Here is a 27,956-nt window from a genome sequence, read left to right as displayed (position 1 = left end):
GGGGTTCTAGGCATGAACCACCAGTGCCTGGCTCAATTAATTTCTTTTTAAAAATTATTTTATTGTGAAGGTGATGTACTGAGGGGATACAGTTACATAAGTAAGGAAATGAGTACAATTCTTGTCTCACATTGTTACCTCTCCCTCGTTTTCTCCTGCTTTCTCTCCCCCTGACTCTCCTCCCCCTAAGTTATAAAGTTCATTTCCAACAGTGTCTTGTGAATATTGCTGTTGCATTGGTTCACCCTTTGTCTCACCATTTCTGTGATTCCCCTTCTCTTTCCCAAATCAGATAAACTTATATACAAGACAAAGGGTAGCAAAATAAAAAAAACAGTGACAACAGAGGATATACCAAAGGGAAAAAAGAGGGAAGGGAGGGTAGGGGAAAAACAAAGGAGGACGTAACAATGCTTGATAAGAAACGTACTCATTACCTTGCTCATGTAACTGTAACCCCTCTGTACAGTATTTTTACAATAAAAAATGTATTTTTAAAAAAGGCTGATCCCCAGATGTTTGTGTCCAAACACAATAAAGACTTTTATTCTCTTTCAAAAAAAGAAAAAGGTAATAACTGCAAACAGTACACAAAATTATAAAAAAACACTCTTTTTCCGTATCTTGGAGTTCATTTCAATTAGCATATTTTATCAATTTCCCAGCTTAAAATGTTGTCACTGCTATTGAGGACATATCAGAGAATAGGTTTCTCAATAGGACATGGAAATGCTAATGACTCAAAATAAACCATCATTAATACAACTCAGAAAACATTCCCCATTAGAAGTGACATAACAAAATCAGATTTTAAAGAATTCTTACTAGGAAGTTCTTAGAATTTGAGTCAAAGCCCAGCTCCTTTCCTCTCCACCAGCTATTTTCCCATCCAGACCATTTTCTAAATTTCTTAATTTTCTAAATTAAATTTTATTTTAAATAGCCTTCTCCTATTTTTGTACATGTATACATTATGCTCCAGTAATATTCAAAAACATCACTCTCTTCTTTTGTCAATAGCCACTTATGACTCCTCTCTATCACATACTCCCACATACATTTGCTATAGTAGATTATGAATATCTGAAAAAAGACACAATGTTGGTTTGGATTTGGCTGGTTTCATACAACATGACGACCTCCACTTCTATCTTTCTGCAAATTATGCAATTTCATTTTATGGCTGAATTTCATATAGTTCATTTGTATCTCACCATCAAATATAGTGTTTACTTACAAATCACCAAATCATACTGCAGATTAATGACTTGAAATGTGATCTGAATAGTCAGGTATGTTTACTTAGCCATGCAGAAGAGCACCTGGCTTGGGGCTTCTACAACTCACTTCATCATATGTGCATCCTTTACTGCTCAAAATATGGATAAAGCACCTATTCTTTTTTAGGGGGGCTGGGGGTGTCCGGTCATGGGACCTGAACTCTGGGCCTGGGTGCTGTCCCTCAGCTCCTCAGCTCAAGGCTAGCGCTCTACCCCTTGAGCCACAGCGCCACTTCTGGCTTTTTTTCTTTTTGCTTATGTGGTGCTGAGGAATTGAACCCAGGGCCTCATGCATGCAAGGCAAGCGCTCTACCACTGAGCCACCTTCCCAGTCTCAAATCACCTATTCTTATGGCTTCATCACTATTATTGGACCCAGTGGATTGGACCCAATCAGTCTTTATTCAATATGTGAAGGAAGTGATAAGAGCAGTTTTCCATTATCTCAGCAATCTGAGAGCTAGATCTGGTCAACCTGCAGCTAACTTACAATCAGCTCTCAAGGAAGAAATTGCATTTTCCCCAAAATCCCAAACTAGTTTGCTTCAGGGTAGTGACACTAGGATGTCCTGCCCTGAAGCCCCAAATGTTCATCCCTCCTTCACTTTTCCTTTATGTCTTGATATCTTCCTGGTAAAGCTACTGCTCAAGATTGTACCATGTTAGTTGTACCATGTTGGGTGAGCCTACCTAATGCTAGTTTATTAATATGTACACCATTAATCAAAGACCTTTACAAGAACATATGCTAAATAAAGGTTTGTAGAAAGAAATCAGACACTAAGTTCTTGGAAATCCTGTTTCCCCTACATACAAAATAACCAAATAACCAAAATAATGAAATTGATGTATATATTTTTATACTATCAGGAAGAAACAAGATTAAGGGAAGGTAAGTCTTAACTTTCAGTTTCTCCTTATTACAATCTTTGTTGCTGCTAGATATTTCCATTTAGAAGGAAATACCTACTCCATTGTGATGCCAAATTAAGATGGGTTTGTAATTGTCTGGACAATTAGGAAGATTCACTTCTCTAGATCAGCAATAAATACATGGCTATTTTCCTCATCTCTCAAAGCTGCTTCATAGAGGGATGAGAAGGACATGGATGAACTCTACTGAGCTGGGCCCACTGCTCCAAGATTTTCATATTGTTTGTTTCAGGGTGTGCCTTTGGTCTCTACACAAAATCATAGCAAGTACCTGTTTCTGAGTACCTGTTGATATTCTAAGTATCTAAGTATGCATAAAATCTTCCATAAGCAACTTCCCAGGATTTCCATAGATACAGGGTTCCATCACATCATAGTCTTCCATTGCACTCAGCACCTGCCAGATGTCTTCTCCATGGCATAGTTACATCTCATGAAGATACTGTGCAGAATGATTAATAGGAAGCTTGTCTTGGACATTCTCTGGATATCACTCATAATCCCATCATATGTGATTCCAATGGACCATGGAATGGATATTGGAATGCACTGTGGGATCCACTCCCTTCATGTCAATACCAAAGAACATGAACATGAATCTACCTGTTTAGCTTAAGACCACAGGGAAGTTATCCTGATGAACACTGTGGATGTAATTCAGCATTTCTGCCTTGGTGGCCAACTCCTACATCCCTAGGTATGGAATCAATGATATTTCATCATGTTACAAATACACAAGATCTATCTGGCTACCCTGGGAGTACCGAGCTTGTGATCCTTTGTTTCCAGATTCCTGATCCCTCTGTTCTGCCTTCAGATCCAGCTCACCCAGGAGGCTTGCTGACATCTCCCTGGTGGTTTGGAGGATCACAGGAGTGGAAGAGGAGGAGAGGTTGGCAGTACTCTTCTGCTTATCCTGGTAAATGAGCTCCCCAACTAATCCATAGCATCCTTTGGGTCTTTGGGGACCTCCCTTAAACCTAGAGGCCTGGATTATGTTTTCCCCTCAGCATAGCAGCCAGGAAGGTGGGTAGGATAGCCCTCTTGGATAATGGGACCAGGTGAACATTGATACCTGCTGCAGTTATCCTAATTGTGGTTCTCACAAGCCTTTTATAGGTCTTCTCTTGGTGCTTTAGGGCCATGCACGCTCCTGTCTCATAATTGTGCCTGCTGTCTGAAATCCCAAATCAGGAAATAAAAAGTGAAGCAGAATGCAAGGTACTTAACAGAGACTGATGTTTCTCCTAAGATGTGTATAAGGCCTATGGATATGGGCTCCTTTGTGCTTTCGAGTGAATGAGAGCTTCAGAGTAAGTATGTAACTGACTTTAACTCCTGACCCTACATGGCTGTCTGTGTAGTCACATGAAGATCCTACCTCCGAACAAAACCTTCACCTCCTGGTTGTTGGAACATACGCAATAAGCCCTGAGGCAGACCTCTGTCCCTTGGCCAGCAACATACAAAGACAACAAGGGGACTGTGAATCTAACCAGAAGGATATGCTTGACTGTGTGAGTTCCTCAAGTTCAGTGATAGATTACTTCCTCTGAATTTACTCTAGGCCCTGAACATTTCCCTAGATGTACTAGGACCACACCCATCCATTGGCCTGAGACGAAATGCTTAGAACTAAAGGACAAGTGCTTTTGATAATACAAAAGATAATAAAAGGCCCTACATTGACTATACCTGACTCAGGGAGACAGCCTCTGCTCACCCAATGCAGTGTGGGCCATGTGAAATGAGGACTAGTCCAGTCTTTACTTGTTAATTGCAAGATTGAGAACTCTTTCCTAGGAGAGTATGCTGGGAGGGTTGATTTCCACTTCTGATTTTCCTGCAAAATCCTTCCATTCCTACATTAGTCCCCACCATTTATCCAGGCAGGAGGCCCACACCTTTGATGATACCACACATGACTGTCATAGATGCACTTGCTTCCTACAAGTCCTTAAGGATAATTAATTTTTTTTCAAAAAATCTACAAGTGGTCAGGTGCTTATGGCTCATGCCTCTAATTCTAGCTTCTTAGGTGGCTAAATCTGAGGATCATGGTTTGAAGCCAGCCAAGGAAGGAAAGCTCAGGAGATTCCTATTTCCAGTAAACTATTTACCTCCCAAAAAGTGGAGCTTCAGCTCAGTGTTGGAGAACTCTCCTTGAGTAAAGAAGCTCAAGGACAACACCCAAGCCCTGAATTCAATCCCCAGGACCAATGTACACACATGCGCACGTGTGCACACGAGCACACACACACACAGAAAATTGCTGTGGAAAATGAGTACACTCACTTTGATAAGATGCCTAGAGGACTTCAGACTGAGGAATGAAAGTCTGTGTTCAGCCACATTCTATCTGGGGATTTGCTGTCCTCACCATCAAAAGTGCTCAGATGGGGTGCACTCCTAGAGCTGGGCCTTTCTGATTCTCAGACCTGCAGGTCTTTGAACAGGGTTCTCAGTGCCTTGTCTCGTAGGGGCAAAAAGGGAATTTTCTCCTCATTAGAAACACTTGTGTAAAGGATGTGAAAAGGGGTGGAGCTAGATCTATGAGAAGGGCTATACTTCATCTTGCTACCCTGAACTCTCACCTCAGCCATGATACACCCTGCAGATCCAACCTCCAAATGTCAAACAACAAGGATTTGATATGCAGGGTCCCCAAAGGAAAATGGAAGAATGGGAGAGACTTGAAGGCAGTCACCTTAGTACAAGCCCATCTGTGAAGGGCTAGCAACAGGAGTGCCCAAGAATTATTCAGGAACTTTCCACATGGGGGCAGTTCTCTTCTGTCTGCCCTCTGCTCACACCTAGACCCCTCAGAGACTAAAGAGTAAGGACTCTTCTCCAAGCAACACAACAATCTCAGAGACCCATGAGGAGCTATAAAACGGTGAAGAATGAGTTTGGTGCTGGCCTGACCTGACATCACCTAGGGCAGTGCTGGCTATATATTCTTTTTTTCCTTTTTTATTGTCAATTGTGGGGTTTGAACTCTGGGCCTGGGCACTGCTCAGCTCTTCAGTTCAAAGTGAGTGCTCTACCACTTGAGCCATAGCACCTCATCCGGTTTTTTGGTGGGTAGTTGGAGATAAGAGTCTCATGGACTTTCCTGCCCAAGCTGGCTTTGAACTATGATCCTCAGACCTCAGCCTCCTGAGTAGCTGGGATTCCAGGCATGAGCCACTGGTACCCAGCCTGACAATATGTTCTAAATAACTTCTGGACTCTCCACTTAAGAATGAGGCTTCTGTTCACCCTCTGATCTCATATGGATGGCTCACATGGCCTGTGCTCCTCCCATTCAAATATCTTAGATGATTGAACTGTAAGGGTGTTGAGGAGGGGGAGAGACTCTGGCCTAAGGAGATACAACACTAAGCACAGGGTTCACAGCAGGAATGCATGTTGATTAAGGTGGGACCTTCTGGTTGAGAAAAGTTAATTATTCCTCATAACAACCTATGTTCTAACTTCTTACACAGTCAGGACCAGTTACCACCAAGAACCTCAGTGCAAGGCAAGGCCTCCAAGGGAAACAGGCAGAGGAGTTTGGAAGAAGTAGGTGAACATATTCACCTACACAGATGCCCCTGTGTGCAAAGCAGAAATCAGCATACACATGGATTAAGTTTCTCTCCATTGAGAACAGACTCTCAACAATGCAAAGATTTCAGAATAAATATGTGGCCACCAGAATCCATTAGTTATAAGGAGGGATGGGCAAATGGGTGGGACGCTAGCCTGAGGTACAGTTTCAGACAAAGTAGAAAGCTGGATTGTAGGTGGAACATTTTGGTACTAGAGTATTTATGCTGCCCTCTCTCACAGCCTCACCTTCATCCATCCTATAGTGTAGTATTCTTCATGTTATAGACCTGCAGCCATTAGGAGATGGCTCAGACTCAGGGATTCTGTAGGGCAGAAGAGGGCCCTCTTTTCATCAGAAGCTCACATGTGATGAGTTTACTGTTTCAAGATGGTCCACTGAGATTAAGGCTTCTTCTGTTCCTCTTTGCTTTTGCCCGGACCCTTCAGAGAGTCCAAGATTCTCCATCCAAGGACCTCAGACCTAGAATGGGGCCCATAAGTATGCTTCAATTCAAAGAAGATGTAGAGGAGTTGTGGAAATAATGTCTGATCGAGATATGATTCTGTGAATAGAGATTTCAGTAGGTGTGCACCTGGAATCTTAGAAGCCACTATACTTTGAGGGTGAACTGCGTCTATCTACCCTGAGATCTCATCTTAACCTGTTTCAGGCCCTGGACCTGTCCCCTCTATGAACCAGAACCTAGCCCTAGATACAAAGGGTCACTATTATAGAAATGAGTTGTGCAGGAAGGCTGGGAATACTCTCTTGACCAGAATCAACTTGGGCAGAGGAATGAGAGTAAGTGCAATTTCTGTATTTTCTGCAGTCCCTGGATTTTTTTTTTTGTCGGTCATGGGGTCTGAACTCAGCCTGGGCGCTGTTCCTCATATCTTCAGCTTAAGGCTAACGCTATACCACTTGAGCCACAGCACCACTTCTGGCTTTTTCTGTTTGTGTGGTGCTGAGGAATAGAATCCAGGGCCTCACGCATGTGAGGCAAGCACTCTACCACTGATTCTACTTCCCAGCCGCCAGTCCCTGCATTTAAGGAAAATAAATTCTCCACTTATTCTCCTCTCTTGCATTACTCCTTAGATCCCAGGCCTTCCCTATGAAAGGATCAAAGAAACAAAGTGTGTGATTCCCAGGTAGCTCTTTACTGGAAAGGGATAGGAAGTAGTAGGTAAAGCTGCCTGTGTTGATGATACAAGGAAAGTAAATATAGTGCAGGTATAGGGGGATTCAGGACTAGAGGGGAGCTTCCTCTGTCTACCTTTAGCATCTTGTCACCATGACTGGCAGATCAGAACCCTCTCCATTCAGTGGTCTTTCAGAACACAGAACAAAGCTCTGATTATCAGGGTCCCTTGAGTTAGAAAGATGCATTCTCCTGAGTAGATGCAAACATATACACTGTTGACAAGAACAGTTCTTTTGGAGCCCTTATTGGGTAGAGGGTTTTTCTGCCCCCAACTAGATCCTTCATAGAGCCCAGACCTCTCAACTTCATAAATCAAGGTTATCACTCCCAGAGTCCCTTGAGTTGGAAAGTTGTGAAGAGTGGGTGGTGCGGGGGATAGTCCATTTCTCTGACTAGATTTTCTAAGCAAGGATGACTTCCTGAGTGCAATTGAATTACTTGAGGGCTCACTATTTGGAGAGGGCTTTCATATGCTCATTTTCAAGTTTCGCTTCAACCTTACATGAAGCTTCAGCTTCTTCTTTTATGCATTTCACAACAATTTTTAAAGTAAGTTTTTTTAATTGTGAAAATACCATATAGAGGGGTTACAATTACATGGGCAAGGTAATGAGTACATTTCTTATCAAGCATTGTTGCTTCCTCCTTTGTTTCCCCTTCCCATCCCTTCCTATCTCTCACCTCCCCCAAACCTCCCCCCCCACCTTGGCCAAAGTTATAAAGTTCATTTTATTGTAAAAATACTGTACAGAGGGGTTACAGCTACATAAGCAAGGTAATGAGTACACTTCTTACCAAGAATTGTTGCTTCATCCTTTGTTTTTTCCCTACCATCTCTTCCATCCCACCTCCACAACTACCCCCCCACCCCTGGCCTAAATTGTAAAGTTCGTTTTTCAACATAGAATCTTGTACATCTCATTGTCACAACAATTTTTTATGCCCAATCCCTGACTCTCTGCCTACAGGGACTCCTGAGGCAGAAGAGAGGAGCTCCGACTGGACACCTACATGTTCAGACCTAATATGGGGGCAGCTAAATTATTTTTGGTTCTTCATTGGGTAGCATTGTTCTTCTGTGCCCTGTCAGCTTTAATTTCAAACTTTCAGAGATCTGGACCTATTGCTTCCTACCAACTCTGACTAAGGTTATTCCTCCCAGATACCTTGTAGGGGAATGAGGGTTTGGTGTAGTGGCAAAAAGTTCCCCTGACTAGATGAGCCCAGATGTTTGTCTGAAGAGATGGGTACACAGCTGGATTATTAGGGATCCCACTTCTTGAGGAAGAATTTCCTCTGTCCAACCAATTGACTTCCATTCTCTGTACCTTAGAAAATTAGTCTGTGGGATTCAGGGATAACTGAGGCAGGAAAAAATGCTCTGTTGACTAGACAAGATGGGGTCCATGTAGATGTGAGTTCTGATGGTGTCTCCCTTTGATGAATACCAGGTCAGGAATTCACTCTGGGATGATGAAAGGACACCATCCTTCAGCCAAAGCCTTATTTCTCTGTTACAACAGAAGAGGAATTAAGGGGAGGCCAATCCACAAAGGCTTCCTAAGTTTCTCCATACCTGATGGGAAGGACTTCTTGGAACCTGGGCTCTGGATGTTTGGGTGAGGAAGGTCTTTCTGTCTTCATATCCATTACATTAATAGATTCTGGAACCCTCCCTTAACTGACCAGTAATGGCCAGGTAAATGAAACTTGCCTATTCTAGTGACTTCTCCATCCCCACAGCCTCACCCTCCTAATACCTGAGATACATAAATGAGGATGCAGGACATGGGGACTCCAATCACGTGATTTCTCAGATGACAGACAAATTAGAGGCTCATGGATTATCTTTTGTGTGCAGTGCACTCAAGATGTTTTGATTTCCTCATCATGAGTCCTTGACTCTTTTCATCTGCTGACCTCCAGATCCAACTTGCACGCCAAGGCCACTGCCACACCATGCCATAAACACCAACCAAACCCTGAGTGGACAGCCAGTCATGACATCTCTCCCCCTCCCCCTGCTGGCTCAGGGCTCCACTGAGCAAATACCACACTCATCAAACCAAACCACTCCTCCCTGAACCCAGGCCAAAGACAGAAGTGAAGAAGCCCTGAATCTAGCCACAGCTCAGGGCCTCTCATGAATATGGAAGAATGGAGGTTGCTCTCTGTTCCAGATCAGTGTCTCTTTGTGTCTACTGGGTCTTGGGCCCTTCATCCTTTTTCGTGTCTCACCATGGCTTTGTATAGGAGCTAAATTGGTCATGTGATGAAGCTGTCTTCTTTTTTAAATTTAATTTTATTGTCAAGAGGATACCATTACATTCATAAGGAAGTGAGTATACTTCTTATTAAACTTGTTACCCCTTCCCTCATAACCTCTTTCACATCCAGATGCCACAGGCATAAAGCAGCAGCCTTGTCCCTCTGGATGTGGGTCTCAGCAGCCTCACAGCAGTTGTGGAGCTGGACATATGCAGGAAAATCCCAATCCTTTCTAAACCCTCACCTTTGCTTTCTGCAGTGTGTGGCTCCTCACACTACTAAATGAAGGACCAGTTCCACCTGCCAAACTCTTAGATCCAGAAGATTTCCTCAGCCATCACCTCACAGTGACGACACATGGGGACTCCCTCAAAATATATCAGAGACAGGCTTCTGTGAGACACATGTAACTTAAGTCAAAGGTCTTCTCCCTAACAGCATAGGTCCTTGCCATATCCCTCAAGAGTGTGGCTTCTTTTCTAACCTCAAGGTAAAAATTGAGAGACCATTCAATAATTTACTTATTTAACTGTAACCCTTCTGTATATCACTTTACAATTAAAAAAAACTTTAAGAGACCATGCAGGAGGCCCCCAGGTCTGGCTCAGCATGAGGATTCTAAGAGACCCTCCATCCTCACTTCGGGTACTATCATTGATTTCAATAGTGCCTCCACCCCATCCCCCAGACCTCCTCATTCTGTTCTCCTCACACCAAGCCTTTACTCTCATCATCCACTGAGGCTGCAGGAAGGACTGCAGACAGTGGTCACCTGACTAGATGCCTCTGTGGACAGGGCTGACAATAGAGCTTCAGTTAGATTATTTGTGGAGCCGCTCATACAGCTTTTGCTGTCCAGCCCCTCCTCCCACCAGGACCTGTCTCAGAGACTGGTACTATTTTGCCAATAACTTTACCCCAATGTTGTTAATTCCCTATTCCCTGAGGCAGGAATGAATACAACAATTCAAAACACAGAAGGACGGAGGTAAATAACAGAGCCAATCAACTATAGCAGGGTTTCTGTTGGATTATTTCAGGGCTTTCTATCTAAGGAAAGCATCCTCTGGTCAGAATGTCACCACCACAACTTACAGAGCTGAGGCCTCACTGCTCAGTGTCCTGTAGAGCTCAGAACTTTTAGCATAATCTAATGCAGACAGAGACACATGTCTCACTAGCTGTCATGCATCATACCTCTGATAACATGGCATGGGGCCTCCCCAGAAATATACCAAGTACAGAATTCTGTTGTAGGTGGTCCATTTTTTAATCAGTTGTGGGTTTTAACTCAAGGACTAGGAACTGTCCTTGAGCTTTATTACTCAAGGCTAGAGCTCTACCACTTTGGCCTATACCTCAATTTCCAGGATTTTTTATTGTTGTTAACTGGAGATACAGACTTTTTTGCACAGGTTGGCTTCAAACCTCCATCCTCATATCTCAGCCTCCTGAGTAGCTAGGATTACAGTCATGAGCCACCGGTGACCAGAATATTCTTTATTTTGGAGTCTTTGGTCTCTTTCCCTAAAGATCCTGGCCATATCCCATCCAATGAAAATTGTCGTCTTTTTGATCCAAGGCCAAAACTAAGAGAATGTACACCAGGCCACTCAGATGGCACTAACTAAGGTAACATCAAAAGAAAAATCCTCTTTAAGGAACCTGTCACTGATTCCAAATAAAGTGTCTTTTTCTGCAAGAATCATCAGTCTTTTCTCCTCAAAGTAAGTCTCTTACTTACTCTGTCCTTTAGTTTCCATAGCTGATGGGAGTATGGAAATGTCCCTCTAAAAATCTGAAAGTATAATATCCCTGTCCCTTTAGTCCTCCCTGAGTCTTTCGCTTAATTCTAGGCATGATTATACCTCTCATGACTTTTGTAAATCGCAGTTTGTAAAGTAAGGTGAAGAACAAGACATCCTGAAAATAAGAACAAGGTTGGGCCTCATCTATACTCTGTTCTGGGAGGTTCAGTCACACCTGATATCACATCTGGATTCCTTAGAGTATTTTGCTCTGATCTTGTCTTGAGATAGGGCTCTTTCTACCAAACCCACATGCAGAAGTCAGGAATCAGCTGCTTGGTCACCCTACATTGATACTTTCAAGGCTTGCAACAAGAATGGAGCTGGAATGACCCAGATTTTGGGAGTCACAGTCTTGGTCTGAAGTCCTTTAAGGGGAACAATTGGTCTCTCTGTGGAGTATAGTTAAGACACGATTTCAGAGTGTGAGTAGAGGACCTGGAATATAGGTAGATGATTCTCAATTATTTCAGCTGCAATCCAGTATTGAGTAATGCACCAGGGATCATCTAGTGAATGGAACACCCTCAAGCACTCACCATGACTTCCTTCAACTTCAAGAGACCCTGAGAACAATTGTCTTGGTCTAAGGTCCTTGAATAGGGAAAGCCAAATTCATTGTAGTGATCCATGAGTAAACAGACAATAAGAAGACACACATTGTCTCCTATGGACAGAATTCATGCAATCTATCTGAACCTCTGTTTTCACCTGGGTATGTTATCAAGAAAGCACCTCCATAATTCCCTCATCCACTGCTTCTGGTGAAGGTGATGTTAGAATTCATATTTGCTTGAGGTCCTTGGATAGGCAAGGACCAGTTACTGGATATTTAACCATGACTCTGAAAGTAGGAACAAGTTTGAACCCCATCAGTACTGGGTCTTGGAACACTCAGTTTGGCTTACTGCCCCTTTACTTCCTATATGATAGGCAGCTCTCTGTTCACCTGAGACAGAGCCCAGGCTACTAGTCTCTCTAGAAATAACAGAGCAGATTTCTTCTCTTCTTTCTCAGTGCCTCTCAAAGCTCACAGCAAGGGAGGGCCTAGCTCTATACAGGTCATCTCAGTCCCTTCTTATACCCTCAAATTGAGTAGCAGCAGTGTGTGTCTGCTGCCTTCATCTGCTAACTTCAAGAAGTGAGTTATGCTTGTGAGTTCTGGAGCTGTAGTGAATGGCAGAGACAGTCATTTCTAATGGCATTTCGTCCCAGCCCTTTCCATATGTGGATGCTGTTCATGTCACTCTTCTGTAGGATGTATCAGAATATATTCAGCTGAGGAAGACATGAAACTGAAATGAACTGTCATAAAATTTAGAAAAAGATTCCATCGGAAGTCATTTCTCAAATTCTTGTTTGGAAAATGTCCATGAATGATAGGTCCTAGGATTTGAATCAAAGACCAACTCTGTTTTTGTCTGCCAGCTGCTTCCCCATTCTTATCACTGCTCTTAGTTTTTAAACTTGATTTAATTATTTTATTTTCATATCTTCATGCATTGTCCTATAATACTCAAATATCACCCTGTCATTTAGCTATCACTTGCCACTGGATGCCCTCACCTAGGAGAGTCCCCATTTTATATTTAGCTTTGGTCCTTTTTAGTTTTACTTCTGGTGGTAAAGCTCCTGTAAGTAGGAGAACAAAAGTAGTATTGGTCATTCTCAATTTAGTTTCTCTCACATAAGTTCCATCTACTTTTCTGCAAATTATAAAACGTCATACTTTTTGTGTCTTCAAGTCCTGGGCTTGAACTTAGGACATGGGCATTGTCCCTGTTTTTTTTTATACTTGCAGTTCTACTTTGGAGCTTTGGTGGTGAATTGGAGACATGAATCTCACAGACTTTCCTGTTGGGTCTAGCTTCAAACCTCCATCCTCAGTTCTCAGTCTCCTGTGTAGGATAACAAGTATGAGCCACTGGCACCCAGCATAACTTCTTTCTATTTATCCATTTTTATTGTTATTTTGAAGGTGATGTATTGAAGGCTGGTTGTTATATAAGTCTGATAAAGAATAAATATTTTTTTGGAAAATGTCCCCCCTTCCCTCACTCTCTCCCAGTTTTTCCCTCTGGTCCACATGCATATGTTTTAAATTTATTCAACATAGTGTCTAGTGAGTTTGTCCCAGCCTTTCTGTGCCCACATCTTGCCCTCCCAAAATAAGTTCATAAAAGGAAAAGAAAACAAAAGCAGCAGCAAAGAAAAAGAAACCTCTTGTTTCCATTCCCTGCAATTAATTTCCATCTATATCTTCTTGGAAAGGCTATTGACTAAGACTTTTCCCAATTATGTGTTAGTTACAAATATTATTACCAAGAACAGATGCTAAAATAAATATTTGAAGAGGAAACTGGTCATTGAGTGGTAGAACTTCTCTTTAAGATATAATTTCCAGTACAACACTCATAACCAACCAAAATCAAGACAATGTATTTACATTTTTGATGTTATATAGAAAATGGGTAAGATAAAAATTAACAGTCAGCTTGTATGTATGGTACTTTATTTCACTGCTAGAGATTTTGACCATTTTCAAGGAAATCACTATTCCACTGGGATGTTAATATGAAACAGATTTCCAACTGCATTTAAAATTAGGGTCAGTCTTCTATTAAAGAAGAGATATCATGGGCATTTGCTTACTGTTCTTCTCATAAAGCTTCTTTATAGAGTGATGCAAAACACCTTGGGTCAACTTCTCTGAACTTGGCCCAGTGTTTGAGGACTTTCCTTTTTGTGGTTTCTTCATAGGCCCTTGGGCCCCACATGAACTTATAGACAATGGGATCACTACAAGGCACCTGTTTATATGCCACATATTGCTCCCATACAAAATCTTCCATAAGCAGCTTCCTAGGTTTTCCATAAATGAAATATTTCCTGTCAGGGTACACTTCCATTTTACTAAGCACTTTCCAGATGGTCTTCTCTGTGGCATAGTCACCTTCTATAAAGATGATGCATAGCACAAGTATCAGCATGCCTGACTTGGGCATGCCAGGCATATTGCTCAGAATACCATCGTAAGTGATTCCTGCTGTTATGGCCAGCACATGTGTGTGCAAAATGGGGACTACCTCCTTTATATCAATACCAAACACGAGCTCCATAAATAGAGAAGGTTTGTCTAAGATCAAAGTGAAGTAATGCTGGTGACCTACTGTGATATGCTTCAGTATATCCCTATCAGAATCTGATGCCTTTAACCAATACTTATGTAGCAGGTATGGTACCAATGCTATTGCTTCATTCTGCAGGGCCATATAAAGGATCTCATTATCATGGAGGCACAGATCTTCCCTTGCCTGATCGCTGCATCCCTGATGTTCCTCATGTATCTCCCTAACTACCTCACCCAGGAGACCTTCTGACATGTCTGTTGTAGTAGGGAGGAACAGAGGAGTAGAAGTCTCCTTAGACTAGGGGACCTGCTCACCCACCAGGCCTTTGGCCTCTCTTTGGGCCCGAGGGCCTCTCTCAAGCTCAGAGAGATGGGTCCTTTGAGTATGATGACTGTTCTCCAGGATAAGTAGTAAGAAGGTGGAGTACACCTCAATGAATGCTCCTAAGCCTATGAAAGAGAAAGCAGGGAAGTAGTTTCAGCTGAAAATATTCCTACTGGCAGCTTCCTTAAGACTTACTACTGGCCTTCCCTTTGGTGCTTTAGGGACACATAGATTCCTGTCTCCCTCTTGTGTCTGTTGCCTAAAGCCTAAGAGTCAGGGAACAACTCAATAAGGTACAAGGTGCTGAATGAGTCTTAGTTTCTGGGGTCTTGGTGGGGTGTGCAGTGCTGAGTGATGCGGAATTCTGTGTTGTGGGGTGGTGAATACTGGTATCATTTCAGTATATGCACTTCAGTCTGAAATTCTGACCTTAGCAGAGAATTGTCTACTTGATTACATGAGGTCACTACTTTAGGCCAAGACTTTTACCTCCTGGTCCCTGGAGTATGTATAGCAAGCACTGAGTCAGACCTCTCTCTTCCTTGGGCCCCAGCATGCAAAGACAACAAGGAGCCTCCAGGCTTGACTATAAGAGTGAGGTAGACTGCAAGTTCCTCAATATTCTGCAATAGATAGCTTCTACTGAACTCATTGTAAGCGCCCAAAGTTGCCCTGGAGAAGTCTGGACTACTCTATGCTAACCTTGGAGCACATTCGCCAACTGATATCCAGTTCTTAATAATGGAACAAAGGCAATGAGTGGATATCACAATGACCAGGGGCAACAATAAAGGTGACCACATGCAGTATGGGCCATTTGGGTGGAGGACTGGCTCAGTCTTTTCCTTGTTAAATGCCAGGTTGAGAACTTTCCCTCTGAGCATCACAGGACACAATCACAAAACCAAAAACTTATTTCTGTGAGAAACTGTGAGGACTGAAAGGGAGATGAATGTACCTATGATGTCTGGGTTTTCCCATAGGTAAAGGAAGGAAAGATTCTAGTAGGGTCCCATTATGTATGAGTGGGGGGTGTTATACCTGTCCTCACCTTAACTTCAGTTTATTCTGGACACTTCCTCCTGCTGATTAATCAGTCTGAGGCCTCAGCTTCTTGGTTTCTGAGAGACAGAAGTATATAAACAGTTCATGTGAACACCCAAGTAGAGATTCCCTAGGCTGACAGAGAGAGTGGTATCCAGGGCTTTTCTTTTGTGTGGGGTCTCTAAAAGTATTCATAATCACTCTTGACAAGGTCTGGGCCTTTTCCCTCTATTAATCTCCAGATCCATCTTGCAGGCCAAGGCTGCCATTTTCCTTATTTCCCTGAGCATACTGAGAAAGCACTGGTGCCATTTCTTTACTACAATGCTGCCTTGAGCCACCCTGGGTTTAAAATGTAAGTTGTTTCCCTACATCTTGAAAAGGATCTGTTTATCTTCTCTAAGGGCTCTGCTGGGCAGAGGACATACTCTGCAGACCAAGTTCCGCTTCTCTGGAAACAAGCCTAAGAGGTTAAAGTGAGGTATCCCTCTCTATGACTTAGAAAGGTAAGTATGATGTCATTACTGGTGAGACAGCACAGGGCCTCCCTGGACTGACAGCAGGGGCAGACTTCCTTTGTGTCTCCCTTAATCTGGAGTTTAAGGTCTTTTCCTTAATAGTCTTGGCCCTGACTAATCAAAGCCTTCATTTTCTTTATCATTCCATGGTGGAAGTTAATTTCCTAGGCCCAAGTCTACCAATAGTGTTCACTCACATAGGCCTTACAGAGTCCTGCCCTCTCCACACCAATGTCTTCAAAGATTCTCAGTGTCCCCTGGGGAAGGAGGGAGTGAAGAAAAGGTAGACTCCTCTCCGTACCAGAGAACCTCAGTTGCATGGGTGAGAACAAGGGTGAGTATAGATTTTTAGGGGATCTGCCAAGTAGTTTAAAGTTTTCTCTGCTTCCCCTCAGATATCCAAAAGCCTCTTATATCCAAGGACCCTAGATTAAGGCTGTTATTTTCACAGTACCTCAAGGGAAAGCTTCAGGCTAGGTGGGCTGGTTAGGGTTAAATTAAAGTGCATAAATGGAGGAGGAGTCCTGTACTGTCTTTACACTACCCCCAACATCCAAGGACTGAGAGTGTCAAAACAGTGACACAGTTATTTTATGATTTCCCTCCTGAAGCTGAGCTTTTGCCAATCAACTTCTCCTCTTGCCTGGATTGGGCTTAGACACATTACCTCTTCTCTCCAAGTTTATTGTTCAAATCCGTCTCTGTGATGACCAGATTCTGAAGTTGAAGCTAGCCCAGGGGTGGAATGTTGAGGCAACAGCTGACATTTTTATACTTTTTACTGTAAAAAATACTTTAAAGAGGGGTTACAGTTACATGAGTAAGGTAATAAGTCCATTTCCTATGGAGTATTGTTACCCCCTCCTTTGTTTTCCCCTACCATCCCTTCTTCCACCCCCTCCCCAACATCTCCCTCCACCCCCAAGTTGTAAAGTTGTTTTCAACATAGTGTCTTGTACATCTCATTGTTACAATGGGTCAACCTGTATCCTTATTTCAACGTTTTGTCATTTCCCTTCCCCTCCCCAAATTAGAAAAACGTATATACAAGATACAGGGCACCTGGGTGGAGCTGAGTCTGGCAGGTCAGGTTATGGAACCAACCCAGATGCCCCTCAGTAGATGAATGAATCAAGAAAATGTGGTATATATACACAATGGAATTCTATGCCTCCATCAGAAAGAATGACATTGCCCCATTTGTGAGGAAATAGAAAGGCTTGGAAAAAATTATATTAAGTGAAGTAAGCCAGGCCCAAAGAAACATAGGTCCCATGGTTTCCCTTATTTGCAATATCTAGTGTATATCTGAGTCAAGCAGTAAAGGTCAGATAAGGTGATGTTAGGGAAATGAACCCTAAGATATGTATTCAAATGTTTTTTTCTTTCATGCGATTGTTTCTAACACATTTATAAGATTATTTCTTTGTTGCTTTGTATGTCCCTCCCCGACAGTATAACCCCTGCTTTCACTGGGGGGGAAGGGAGGATTGGGGGGAGGCGGAAGGAGGATGGGAAGGGAGAACAAAGGAGGAAGCTACAATGCTTGATAAGAAATGTACTCATTATCTTGCCCATGTAATTGTAACCCCTCTGTACAGTATTTTCACAATAATAAAGAAAGATACAGGGCACCAACATCAAATACAGTGAAAATAGGGGTTATACCATGGGGGAAGAACATACAAAAGAAACAAAAAAAATCACATAGTACATTTTAAATACGTTAAAAACAATAGCAAGAAAAAAAAACGAATTGTGTTCTTATCTTGAGGTTCATTTCACTTAACATCATCTTATATGTTCATACATACATAGCTTTTGAACTTTTCTGCTTGTCTTAGGCTTTTACTAGTTATTAACAGCCGACATTTTGGTGACACCTATGTACTTGATAGTAGGATTTCCTCTGTTCACCTTCTAGACACCTCTCCTACCTGAACCTCTCAGAGTTTGAATCCCTCCTAAGAATTTCACCCTAAGCCAGCCAGTGGCTCAGGCTTATAACGCTATCTACTTAGGAAGTTGATATCTAAGGATTGCTGTTCAAAGCCAGCCCAGGCAGGAAAGTCTGTGAGGCTCTCATCTCCAATTAAACATAGAAGAAGCTAGAAATGGTGCTGTGGCACAAAGTGGCAGAGTGCTAGCCTTCAGCAAAAGGGCTCAGGGGCAGCACTCAAGCCCTGAGTTCAAATCCCACATCTGACAAAGAAAGAAAAAAGAATTTCACACTAAACCTATAACAAGCAAGTTCCCCTCATATAGAAGGTTTGTTTGAGGAGCTGGAGTCTGTGGCTCATGTCTAAAATCCTACCTCCTCAGAAACCTGAGATTGTGAAGATCAGATATGAGGCAGGCCTGGGCTAAAATTGTGGGAGACCTTTTTGGCAAACAATGAACTGTTGACTGTGACAGTGTGTCTCATCACCAAGAATATGTGGGAAGTATAATGAAGAACCTCAAGCCCCAGGTGTACTCAAGGAAAAACAAATCGATCCTGTTTGAAAGTTAACTAAAGGATGGAGTACCTAAACTGAGAGAGTGCCTGCCTGGCAACAACAAGGGCTTGAGCCCCAAACCCACAAAGCACTAAAAATAAAGTAGAAGAGGTTAGTGGAGGAGGTAACGCAGTTGATTAGTGTCTCAAAGACCATGGCTTGGGGATAACAGCTTGGATGCAACCAGATTTAATCTGGAGCAACATCTAGGGAGAATGCTTTATTTTTTCTTGTCGTGTGGCTTGAACTCTGTGCCTAGGCATTGTCCTTTAGCTTTAGTGCTCAAGGCTAGCTCTCTACCACTTAAGTCACAACTTGCTGCTGTACTTATTTATTTTATAATATTGCTTTGTTATTTACTGGAGTTAAGGATCTCCCAGACATTCCTGCCTGGGCTAGCTTCGAACCACAATCCTCGGAACTCAGCCTCCTGACTAGCTATGATTGGAAGCATGAACAACTGGTGCCTGTCAGGGAGAAGACTTTTTATACCTACCTTTAGAAGCGTCCAAAGGGTGAAAAATTCTAGAGTTTGTACCTCTCCAAATCTCAAACCTACAGATGTCGGGACAATGTTCTCAATGCCATGATTTTCTTAGTGCAGGTCTGAGACCATGATGCAGATGGATTATTTGGGGGACATCCAATGGTGTTGAAGCTCCCTCTTACTCATCCTCTGCTATTATCTGCCTCACACAGAGCCTGAGGTCCCTCCTGTCAAGCATCTTTGTCCTACTCTGAGAATCCTAGTGTTCCTTGAGTTACAAGGGGTAGTTCACAGTGTTGAGAGTCACTCTTTGAACAAAATATGCCTCTTAGTTGTAGAGATAGGTGCTGAGGTACACATCAAGTATTTGGGGACTCTTTAGGTCCATCATTTTCTTTGTCCCCCTCAGATTCTGTCTTTCACCACTGACAGAGTTCTGACCTCTCTACTTGCCTGACCTGCAGACTTCAGAACAAGACTGTTACTCTCAGGGTTCTCTAGTACAGATGGAGGAACTTTGTTGAGTACACAACTAACAATATGTTTGTAGATAGAGTATCTGGAGACCCTCCAACTGTGAGTCAAGATTCTTCTGTTCACCCCAAGCTCTCTCAAGACTCTCACAAGACCCCTTCAAATTCCTCAGAACAAGATTGTGTCTGTCAGAGTCCAGGGAAGAAGTTACATGTGCTGTCATGGGAACATCCTATATCTATTTCTATTATATGTCAAATGAAAAGAGATATGAACACACTTAAGTATGTGTCTTGATGTGATTATAAGAGACATATTTATATAAGGCATCTCCATGTGAAAACCATATAAATAGCTTTAAAATATTGTTCACCAGATTCATGTTTATAGTGTCCTCAGAGCAGGAGGATTTTAGATATTTGTGCAACAAGAATAAATGAACTCTTATCTTTACAGTGAAAACATTTAAATAATGATTGTAGGGCTCTTAATACACATTGGAGTGTGTATCTCACCTTGGCTCCTGACCTCACCCAGAGTTTGTCTGCTGGGTTATTTCAGGACAGTGTTTCAGTGCTCCTGGGCTATTGCCGGTATCCCAGACACTTCCAAATGTTCCATGAAAAGCTTCTTGCAATTCCCATAGGTGACATATACATCCACTCCCTGACAGCCATCCAACTTCTTCCTGGAACAATTTCCTTCCATGAAAATGATACACAGAATCATTATCACGAGGCCTGCCTTGGGCAATCCTGCACATCATTCAGAATCCCATTGTTTGTGAGTCCTGCCTCAGTGACAAACACAAGAGTGGACTGTGAAGTCAGTCCACTTTCTTCATGTCTATACCAAAGAGAAGCTGAAGAACAAGAAGTTCAAATTGTATGAATAAAGATAGACCAGTTTGCAATGAGAGAAGGTATGAAGGAGTCAAGTCTAATTCTATGAGATGGCGAGGAGTTGAGAGATTTCGAAGGGGTGAATGGACCAGCAGGAATGACAGTTATTGGCCAGGTACCAGTGGCTCAATTTTGTAATCCTAACTACTCAGGAGGATGATATTTGAAGATTACAATTCAAAGGCAACCCAAGCAGGAAAGTCTGCGAGATCATTTTCTCCAATTAACTATCAGAAAAGTTGGAAGTATAGTTGTAGCTAAAAGTGGTAGAGTGCTAGGCAAAGCAAATAAGTTCAGGTGAATGTGTTCTTGGAGTTAGGAAAGGAATGAAATAGGGATAGCACAATTGAAAGCAAATTCTTGTGTGTGTGTGTGTGTGTGTGTGTGTGTGTGTGTGTGTGTGTGTGTGTGTGTGTGTGTGCTGATCCTGGGGCCTGAACTCATGTTATCCTGTTCCTGGCCACAAATAAAATGGTTTCCTAACTGGTGGGAAAATTAGCATGAATGACTCCGAATCTATTTTCCATTCCAAAATGAAATAGTCCTTGATTCAAAGGGAAATCTAAAAAACTCCAATGAAAATGGAGGTCAAATTCAATGTCACCCACTACTCAGAATGATGCCTTCTGTCTTCAAACATAAAGTAAGGAGTTGATTAATTTCCCATAATGCAAAAGGAGTCACTGCATGTGACCCTGGAAAATTCTCTGGCACTAGAAAGTCACCAGCCTGCCTTCAGTAAATTTTCCCTCACTTCATGTATGAGTACCCTCTTCCTCATTCTCCAAATCAATTTCCTTCAGGGATGGGATCATCTCATAGTACTTGACCCAGTGTTCCAGGACTTTCATACCTTTGTGTTTTCTACATGCACTGTGGGGTTCTATAGGACCTCCTAGCAAGTAGGATCACTATTGGATAATTGCCAGTATTCCACATATTTTCCAATGTTCCATGAAAAGCTTCTTGCAATTCCCATAGGTAGCACACACATCCACTGAATGAGGGCCAGATAACTTATTTTCTGACAGCTTTTATCCACAGAAAGGTCAGGAAATAAACACACTGGTTTCTAGCACCCCTGTGTTACTGTTTCAAATCAGCTTGAAGTTATACTGCCTCTTATGAAGTTCTAAACTGAGACTAAGCACAGCCTACTGCAAGGAGGAGTGTCCATGAGTAATACTGGGAGGAGATCTAACTCTTAGTTGTTCCCCAAAGCATGGCCTGGAAAGGAATGATTTCTGCTTTCTTCCATATATCTAACCTGTCCCATCACTACCAGTCTTACTTATTTTGCATATTGATGAATCCATTTAAATTCATGCACGACTATGTTTGTCACAGCATTATTCACCATAGCTAAGATATGGAACCAACCCAAATGTCCCTTAGTAGATGAATGAATCAAGAAATATGTATATATATATATGTATATATATATATATATATACAATGATATATATCTATATACATACACACACAATGGAATTCTATGCCTCCATCAGAAAGAATGACACTGCCCCATTTGTTAGGAAATGGAAAGACTTGGAAAAATTATACTAAGTGAAGTAAGTCTGGCCCAAAGGTCCCATGGTTTCCCTTATTTGCAATAACTAGTATATGTCTATGACAAGCAGAAAAGATCAAAAGCTGTGTACATATGACCATATAAGATGATGTTAAGTGAAATGAACCCCAAGATAAGGACACAAGTGATTTTTTTCTTTCTTGCTATTGTTTTTAATGCATTTATAATTTACTATGTGAGAGTAAACAGAGGAAGTACTTCTTCCTCCACAAAAGTTCCCCCAAATGCTCCAGCTACACTTTTACTTTCAACCCCTTGACTAGAGGTGTATATCAGGTGAATGTCTTTCCCATTTATCCATTCCTCCTTATAACTAGGAGACCTAGAGAGTCCCATGTTTGTTTTAAAATTGGAAGGCCTGAGCTCAAGAAGAAGCCAGTTGAAAACTGAGGGTAATACTAAGGAATCCCTTCTTCTAGTGGAGAGACTGGACCTAAATAATCCAGCGGCAACCTGTTTGTAGTTTTGCATGCTGAGGAATCTCCCCAGGTAAATGTACCTATCACTTCCCAACTTGTGATTCTGCCACTGTCCTTGATGGGGTTGGTACTGCCCCTAGAAGGAAGCTAATGAGAACTAGCTTGAGAAGATGAATAACTCAATTCTCAAAAGGACAGTAACAACAATAATCTAACTGCACCCCTGCTGTCACCTCTGTGTCCAGGAGCATAACTCTTCAGGCTAGAGAATCTCTTTCTAGCCCTCACACCGTTATAATTCAGGGGAGCCTGAAAAAGTTATAATTTTCCTCTGAAATACTTGGATGGAAGGGGCCTGGGTCATGTGAAGGACCATATGACATCAATTGGTGAACAGAGGAATTCTGGTCCCCAAATGTTGAGTACTAAATAATCCAGCTGCACACTGCTGTTACTTCTTCTCCCTAGGCTAAGTCAAGTGAGGCCAGCATATTCCTCACCTCTTCCTTCCCACTCAAAGGCTCTGGATTAACATTCTGCTCCTTGGACTGGGGACTGCTGGGATTTCTGAAGGGTCGAGGTTTGAGCAATGTAGACAGAGCAAACACTGCCCCCATGTGGAGGTTTCATCCTGATGGAGCCCTCTTGTCAGCTTTCCCTGACAGGCCATTATTCAGATGAGTGTCAAGACTATACTACATTTTCCATTTGCTTAGTTAACCTAGATACCAGATCTTCATTATGTGGTACTTTAAGGATTATTTCCCAGGCACATCTAAGTGGTTGAGATTAGAGCTTAGAGTGGTGACAAGAATCATATCTTCTCATATCAGGGGTGGGGAATGTCTGACAGGCTGGTCACACAAGGCCCCTGAAATCATTTGGTACATGAGGTGACAGACACTTATGATTTTGTAGCACATTTCCCATTATTGATCATTTTGTCTGGGTCATGAATGATGTTATAAATATCCTAGGGCCCTTTGCAGAGGCAAAGTTTCTCTACCTCTGTGAGAGGAACCCTCAGTAATCCAGTTGCACTGTTTGTGTCATCTCTCACATGTGGATGTCTAGTCAGGAGAACACCCTTCTATGTCCCAGGAAACGATGGCAGTGAGATCTTCATTCTGAGATTTGCAGGCCTGAGAATTAGACAGGTCCTAGCTCTGTGAGCAGTGGACTTGAGCACCTGCTGGTGAGGACAGAAAGTGCCTCTCCAGACACGTGTTCCAGATATAATCCAGCTGAACCCATGCTGTCATTCTTCAGCCCAAGGTCATCCAGGCATCTAGCTGCAACCTTTCCCCTCTCCCTCCCTTCTACTTTTATTTTTCTTTTTGGTCATCTGTGATATTTGAATAAAGGGGCTTCCGATTGTTGGGCTGGCACTCTACCACTCTAGCCACTTCTCCAGCTTGGGTCTAAAGTTCGTGGGAGAGTGGGGCCCAGGTTTTGTGAGAGGGCCAGGAAAGAGTGAGTTCTAGAGGATGAGGCAGAAGATGAACAAGTATTGCATCTGCATTCTTGATATCAGTCTTGATGCAGGGCTCATATATGAAGAAGAATGGACACTCCAACCACTCCATTAATGTCTATTCATAAATCTGTCAATCGCAAAGATCTGACTTGCAGAGTCAAAGTGCTGGGTTTTAGAGGGATCCAAGTGAGAACAGAGGTTGGCCAGAGAAAGTCCCAACCCAGGAGTAGGATCCTAAAATAATCCACCTGCACAACTGTTGTCAGCCCTGAACCCTAAGAGATTTCAAGTGTGGCCAGAACTCCTACACCTTTCCCAATTAACCTAACCTTAACCTGTCCACCTAACTCTAACCTTACCCTGAATGTGTTGACAGGAGTAGCCATAGTCTGGGGTGCATGGGCATGAGCCCTTGACTCTGTGTTCTGTGTGTGATCAGAGAGTGAACAGAGGAAGTTCTATAGAGGGTCCTCAAATAATCCATTTTCACCTCATTCTCAGCCATGCTCCCCAGGGTGAGAAAAGACCTTAGTCAGAGAACCGTTGCCCAGACTCTAAAGGAGATGATCTTAGACTCCAAGTTAAGTGTAAATCTGACCAAAGCTGGCCTCTGCTATCAGTTCAGGAAGGCCCCATTGCTTATTAATTAGGGTGATTTTATATATATTACCTTTCAAGGTTTTAGAAGGATTAGAGATTGAACTGATGGCACAAGTTCTGAATTTATCATGAGATACTGATGGAGGTCAAGAAGGGCACTCAGGAAGGTCAGCCCTGGGAGAATCCATGAGAAGGTTATCAAACAAATTATTCCTGACTTCTGCATCTGAGACCAAGAAAGTTTGTGGTTTGGGCAGAGAAAGCATTGCCTCGTCAGAAGGAGGAGAGCAGGTCCTATAGAAAATCAAGGTAAGATACCAGGCAAGACTAAAAGGCCCAGGACCTAGTACAGACTGGTTCCAAACTTGAGGTTACTTTCAGACTGAGTCCTGGGCTTCCTCTAGCTCTCTATTGTGAGGGAGGAGGACTCATCTGATCAGAGGAGTAGGGCACCTGTCTTGATAGGAGGATGAGCCTCGGGGAAAGGGATAAAATTATGTTGTGCTTTGAATACTAGGGCAATCTGGACAGTTACATCATCCCTAGGAGATCCAGTGCATAGTTTATGATTCAGGGAGCTTGAACTTCTCCCTCTGCAGCCAATATCATGGAAGAGAGGGGTTTGGTCTGATGAGTGAAGCCATTGCTCAGCAGAGCCTTTAGGGAGGACTAAGGAAGGCCCGAGGCAAGAAGTAGGAAGCCTGCCTGTCCTGGGAGGTCAGGGTCAATCCAGGTAGCAATGTGGGAAGAAATGCCACATCTAGCTTACACAGGGTTGGGTAGTGATCAGGAAATGCTGGACTTGGCCTGCAAGATGAATCTTCAGGTGAATCAAGGGAAATAGTTCAGTCCTTAAGAGGAAGATGTACCAAGAGTTACAGGACACTCCACAGAAAAGAGGGCTCCTGAACCCTTCTCCTGTCAGCCTGGAGAATCCCCACAGAGGTGTCCACATGAGCTGCATCATCACTTCTGTCTCTCAGGGGTCAGAAAGGTGAGGGTTGACAATGAGAGAATCATCAGATCTGCTCAGTAGGACCAAGTATCCAGGATCTACCAGAACTCAAGGTGAGAAGTTAGAAAACATCTTCAATCAAACACATGAGACACCAATTTTTACCTACCTTTCCTTAATGTAGGGATATAGGGACCATGGAAGAATTAGCCACCCTTATTTCTAGTGTTTCACAGAAATAAGACATTGGATTAAGGACAGTTGTCTCAGGTCCCCAAAAGGAGAGCTCTTGACCTGGCATTTAACAAGGTGAGGACTAAGTCAGACCTCCATCCACATGGCCCACACTGAATCTGGTCACTTGTTGTTACTCATGGTCAAGTGTAGTCAGATGTGAGGTGCCTCACTGCTTTTTTGTTCCATTTCAGAGATCCACTGGAAACCTGTTTGCCTAGAACCAGCAGAGTGCTGTGGTCCAGGCATGTCCACGGGAACTTAGAGAGTACCGAGGAGTCTGACAACTCCATAATATTGAGGACCTCTCAGTGCTCAATGGATGATATGTGTCAGGCCGCAAGGCCCAGTGTTGTCCTTGCAAGCCCAAGGGAGAGAGGCCTCGGTACCCATTGTACATGCTCCAGGGACTAGGAAATGAAGGTCTTGGTCTGAGACAGTGTCCTCATGCCATCAAGCAGACAATTCCCAGGGAGAGTCAGATGCACACGCTGAATGGATACCAGAACACAAGGAAGCTCACATGGCCTAGTCTCACATACCCTACAAGCAGCCCCAAAGCCTCAGATTTGGTTAGCACCTTGCATCCTGTTGAACTTTGCACTCCCTCAGGCTTTCAGACAACAGGTTCAACAGGAAGACTAGAGTCTATGTGGCTCTAAAGCACTAAAGGGAAGATGTGTAACAGGCATTCGAGAGCTGTCATGGGGACTTTGCCACTTGAAGCCACTTAATTGTTCTCTTCATCTATCAATCCTGTGTGCTCCCTTCACAGAGTACCTGCTTAGGGTGTTGGTTGTCCTGAAGGATAGTGTTGAGAATCAGAGGAGTCAGCCCTGTGAGCTTGAAGGAGGCCCTCAGGCCCAAAGAGACTCAGCAGGCCTGGTGGGTGAGCAGGTCCCTCAGGCTGAGGCAGAGGTCACTTCCCTCAGCTCTTCTTCTTCATCTCCTCTGCTTCTGAACACTACCATGGAGGCATCTGCTGCTGAGCTACAACAGAGTCCTCTAAGTCCTCAGCTATCCCTTCCTCCTCCCATGCCATGGTCTTCACTCCATGTGTCAAATCCAATTAGGACTGAACTATCCAGGATAGTAGTTCTGTTATCCCAGCACACACTGGACAATACTGTGTCCTTGTAGCAAGATGCATCACCATGGATGCGCTTCATGCTCCCCAAGTATTAGATGAAGGAGCTGGCCCCCAGGGAGGAAATGTTGACTACTAGTATTATTTCTACCAGGTCTTACACAGAGCCTGTGCTGGAATGCAGTATCTCCTTGACAAATAACTGAAGGAAGCAGACTGATTCCATAGTCCACTGCTATGTTTGTCACTAAGGCAGGGCTCATATATGATGGGATTCTGAATGACATACAGGGCTTGCCCCAGTCAGGCTTTTTGATGATCATTCTGGCCATCATTTTCATGGCAAGCAGGAAGAAGGTCTGGCAGCCAATGTGATGGGTGCGTGTACTTCATGGAATGCAACAACTATAATAATTCATTGGAGCTGCTTATAGATGATTTGGTTCACAAGAAATATCAGTAATACTGGCAATTACCCAATGCTGATCCTGCTTGCTAGGAGGTCTTATAGAACCTCATACCTCATGCTGAAACCAGCAAGACCAAAGTCCTAGAACACTGGGCCCAGTTCAGTGGAAGTGATCCCAGCTCCTTTCCAGCCCTGTAGAATGATGATTTGAGAAATGAGGAAGAGGACACTCATGCATGAAGTGAGGGAAAATTCACGCTGACATTCTAATGCCAGGGAAATTTTCAGGTTCACATGCAGCATGGGTAATGGATCAACTCCATATTTTGTGTTCAAAGACAGAAGGCAGCATTCTGAATAGTGAAGCAAGAGGGTAGATTGAGTGGAACACATGTTACATACCATTTTTTTTTTCATCCTGGTCTCCTCGGTAACTTTGAATTTGACTTTCATTTTATTTGCAGTTTTTCAGATGTGTGTGTGCTAATACACAAGGGCTTGAATTCAGAGGCTGAGCTGTCCATGAGCTTTTTGTTTTGCTCAACACTAGCACTTTAGCACTTGAGCCACAGCTCCACTTCTGACATTTTAGTGGTTGAGATAAGTCTCATAGACTTTCCTGCCCAGGCTGACTTGAAACCATACTTCTCAGTACTCAGCCTACCGAATAGCTAGCATTTCAGCGATGTGTGAGCCACCAGCACTGGCAAAAGCTAAT

General features: G+C 43.0%; 1 protein-coding gene across 1 annotated transcript; it reads right to left on the bottom strand.

Annotated features, from left to right (window-relative positions):
- Nucleotides 1-13,748: 13,748 nt before the first annotated feature.
- On the bottom strand, nt 13,749-14,471 carry LOC105993442 (melanoma-associated antigen 10-like). Its single transcript, XM_013026714.1, has one exon. The coding sequence runs from the start codon at nt 14,469-14,471 to the stop codon at nt 13,749-13,751; it is 723 nt and encodes a 240-aa protein (XP_012882168.1).
- Nucleotides 14,472-27,956: the final 13,485 nt, after the last annotated feature.

Source organism: Dipodomys ordii, unplaced genomic scaffold (assembly GCF_000151885.1).
Source record: "Dipodomys ordii isolate 6190 unplaced genomic scaffold, Dord_2.0 Scaffold96, whole genome shotgun sequence".
Taxonomy (NCBI): domain Eukaryota; kingdom Metazoa; phylum Chordata; class Mammalia; order Rodentia; family Heteromyidae; genus Dipodomys; species Dipodomys ordii.
This window is presented reverse-complemented; position numbering and strand designations above follow the sequence as displayed.

Coding starts and splice junctions, on each gene's coding strand:
- LOC105993442 (XM_013026714.1), bottom strand. CDS start 14,471: ATGTCAGAAGGTCTCCTGGGTGAGGTAGTTAGGGAGATACATGAGGAA.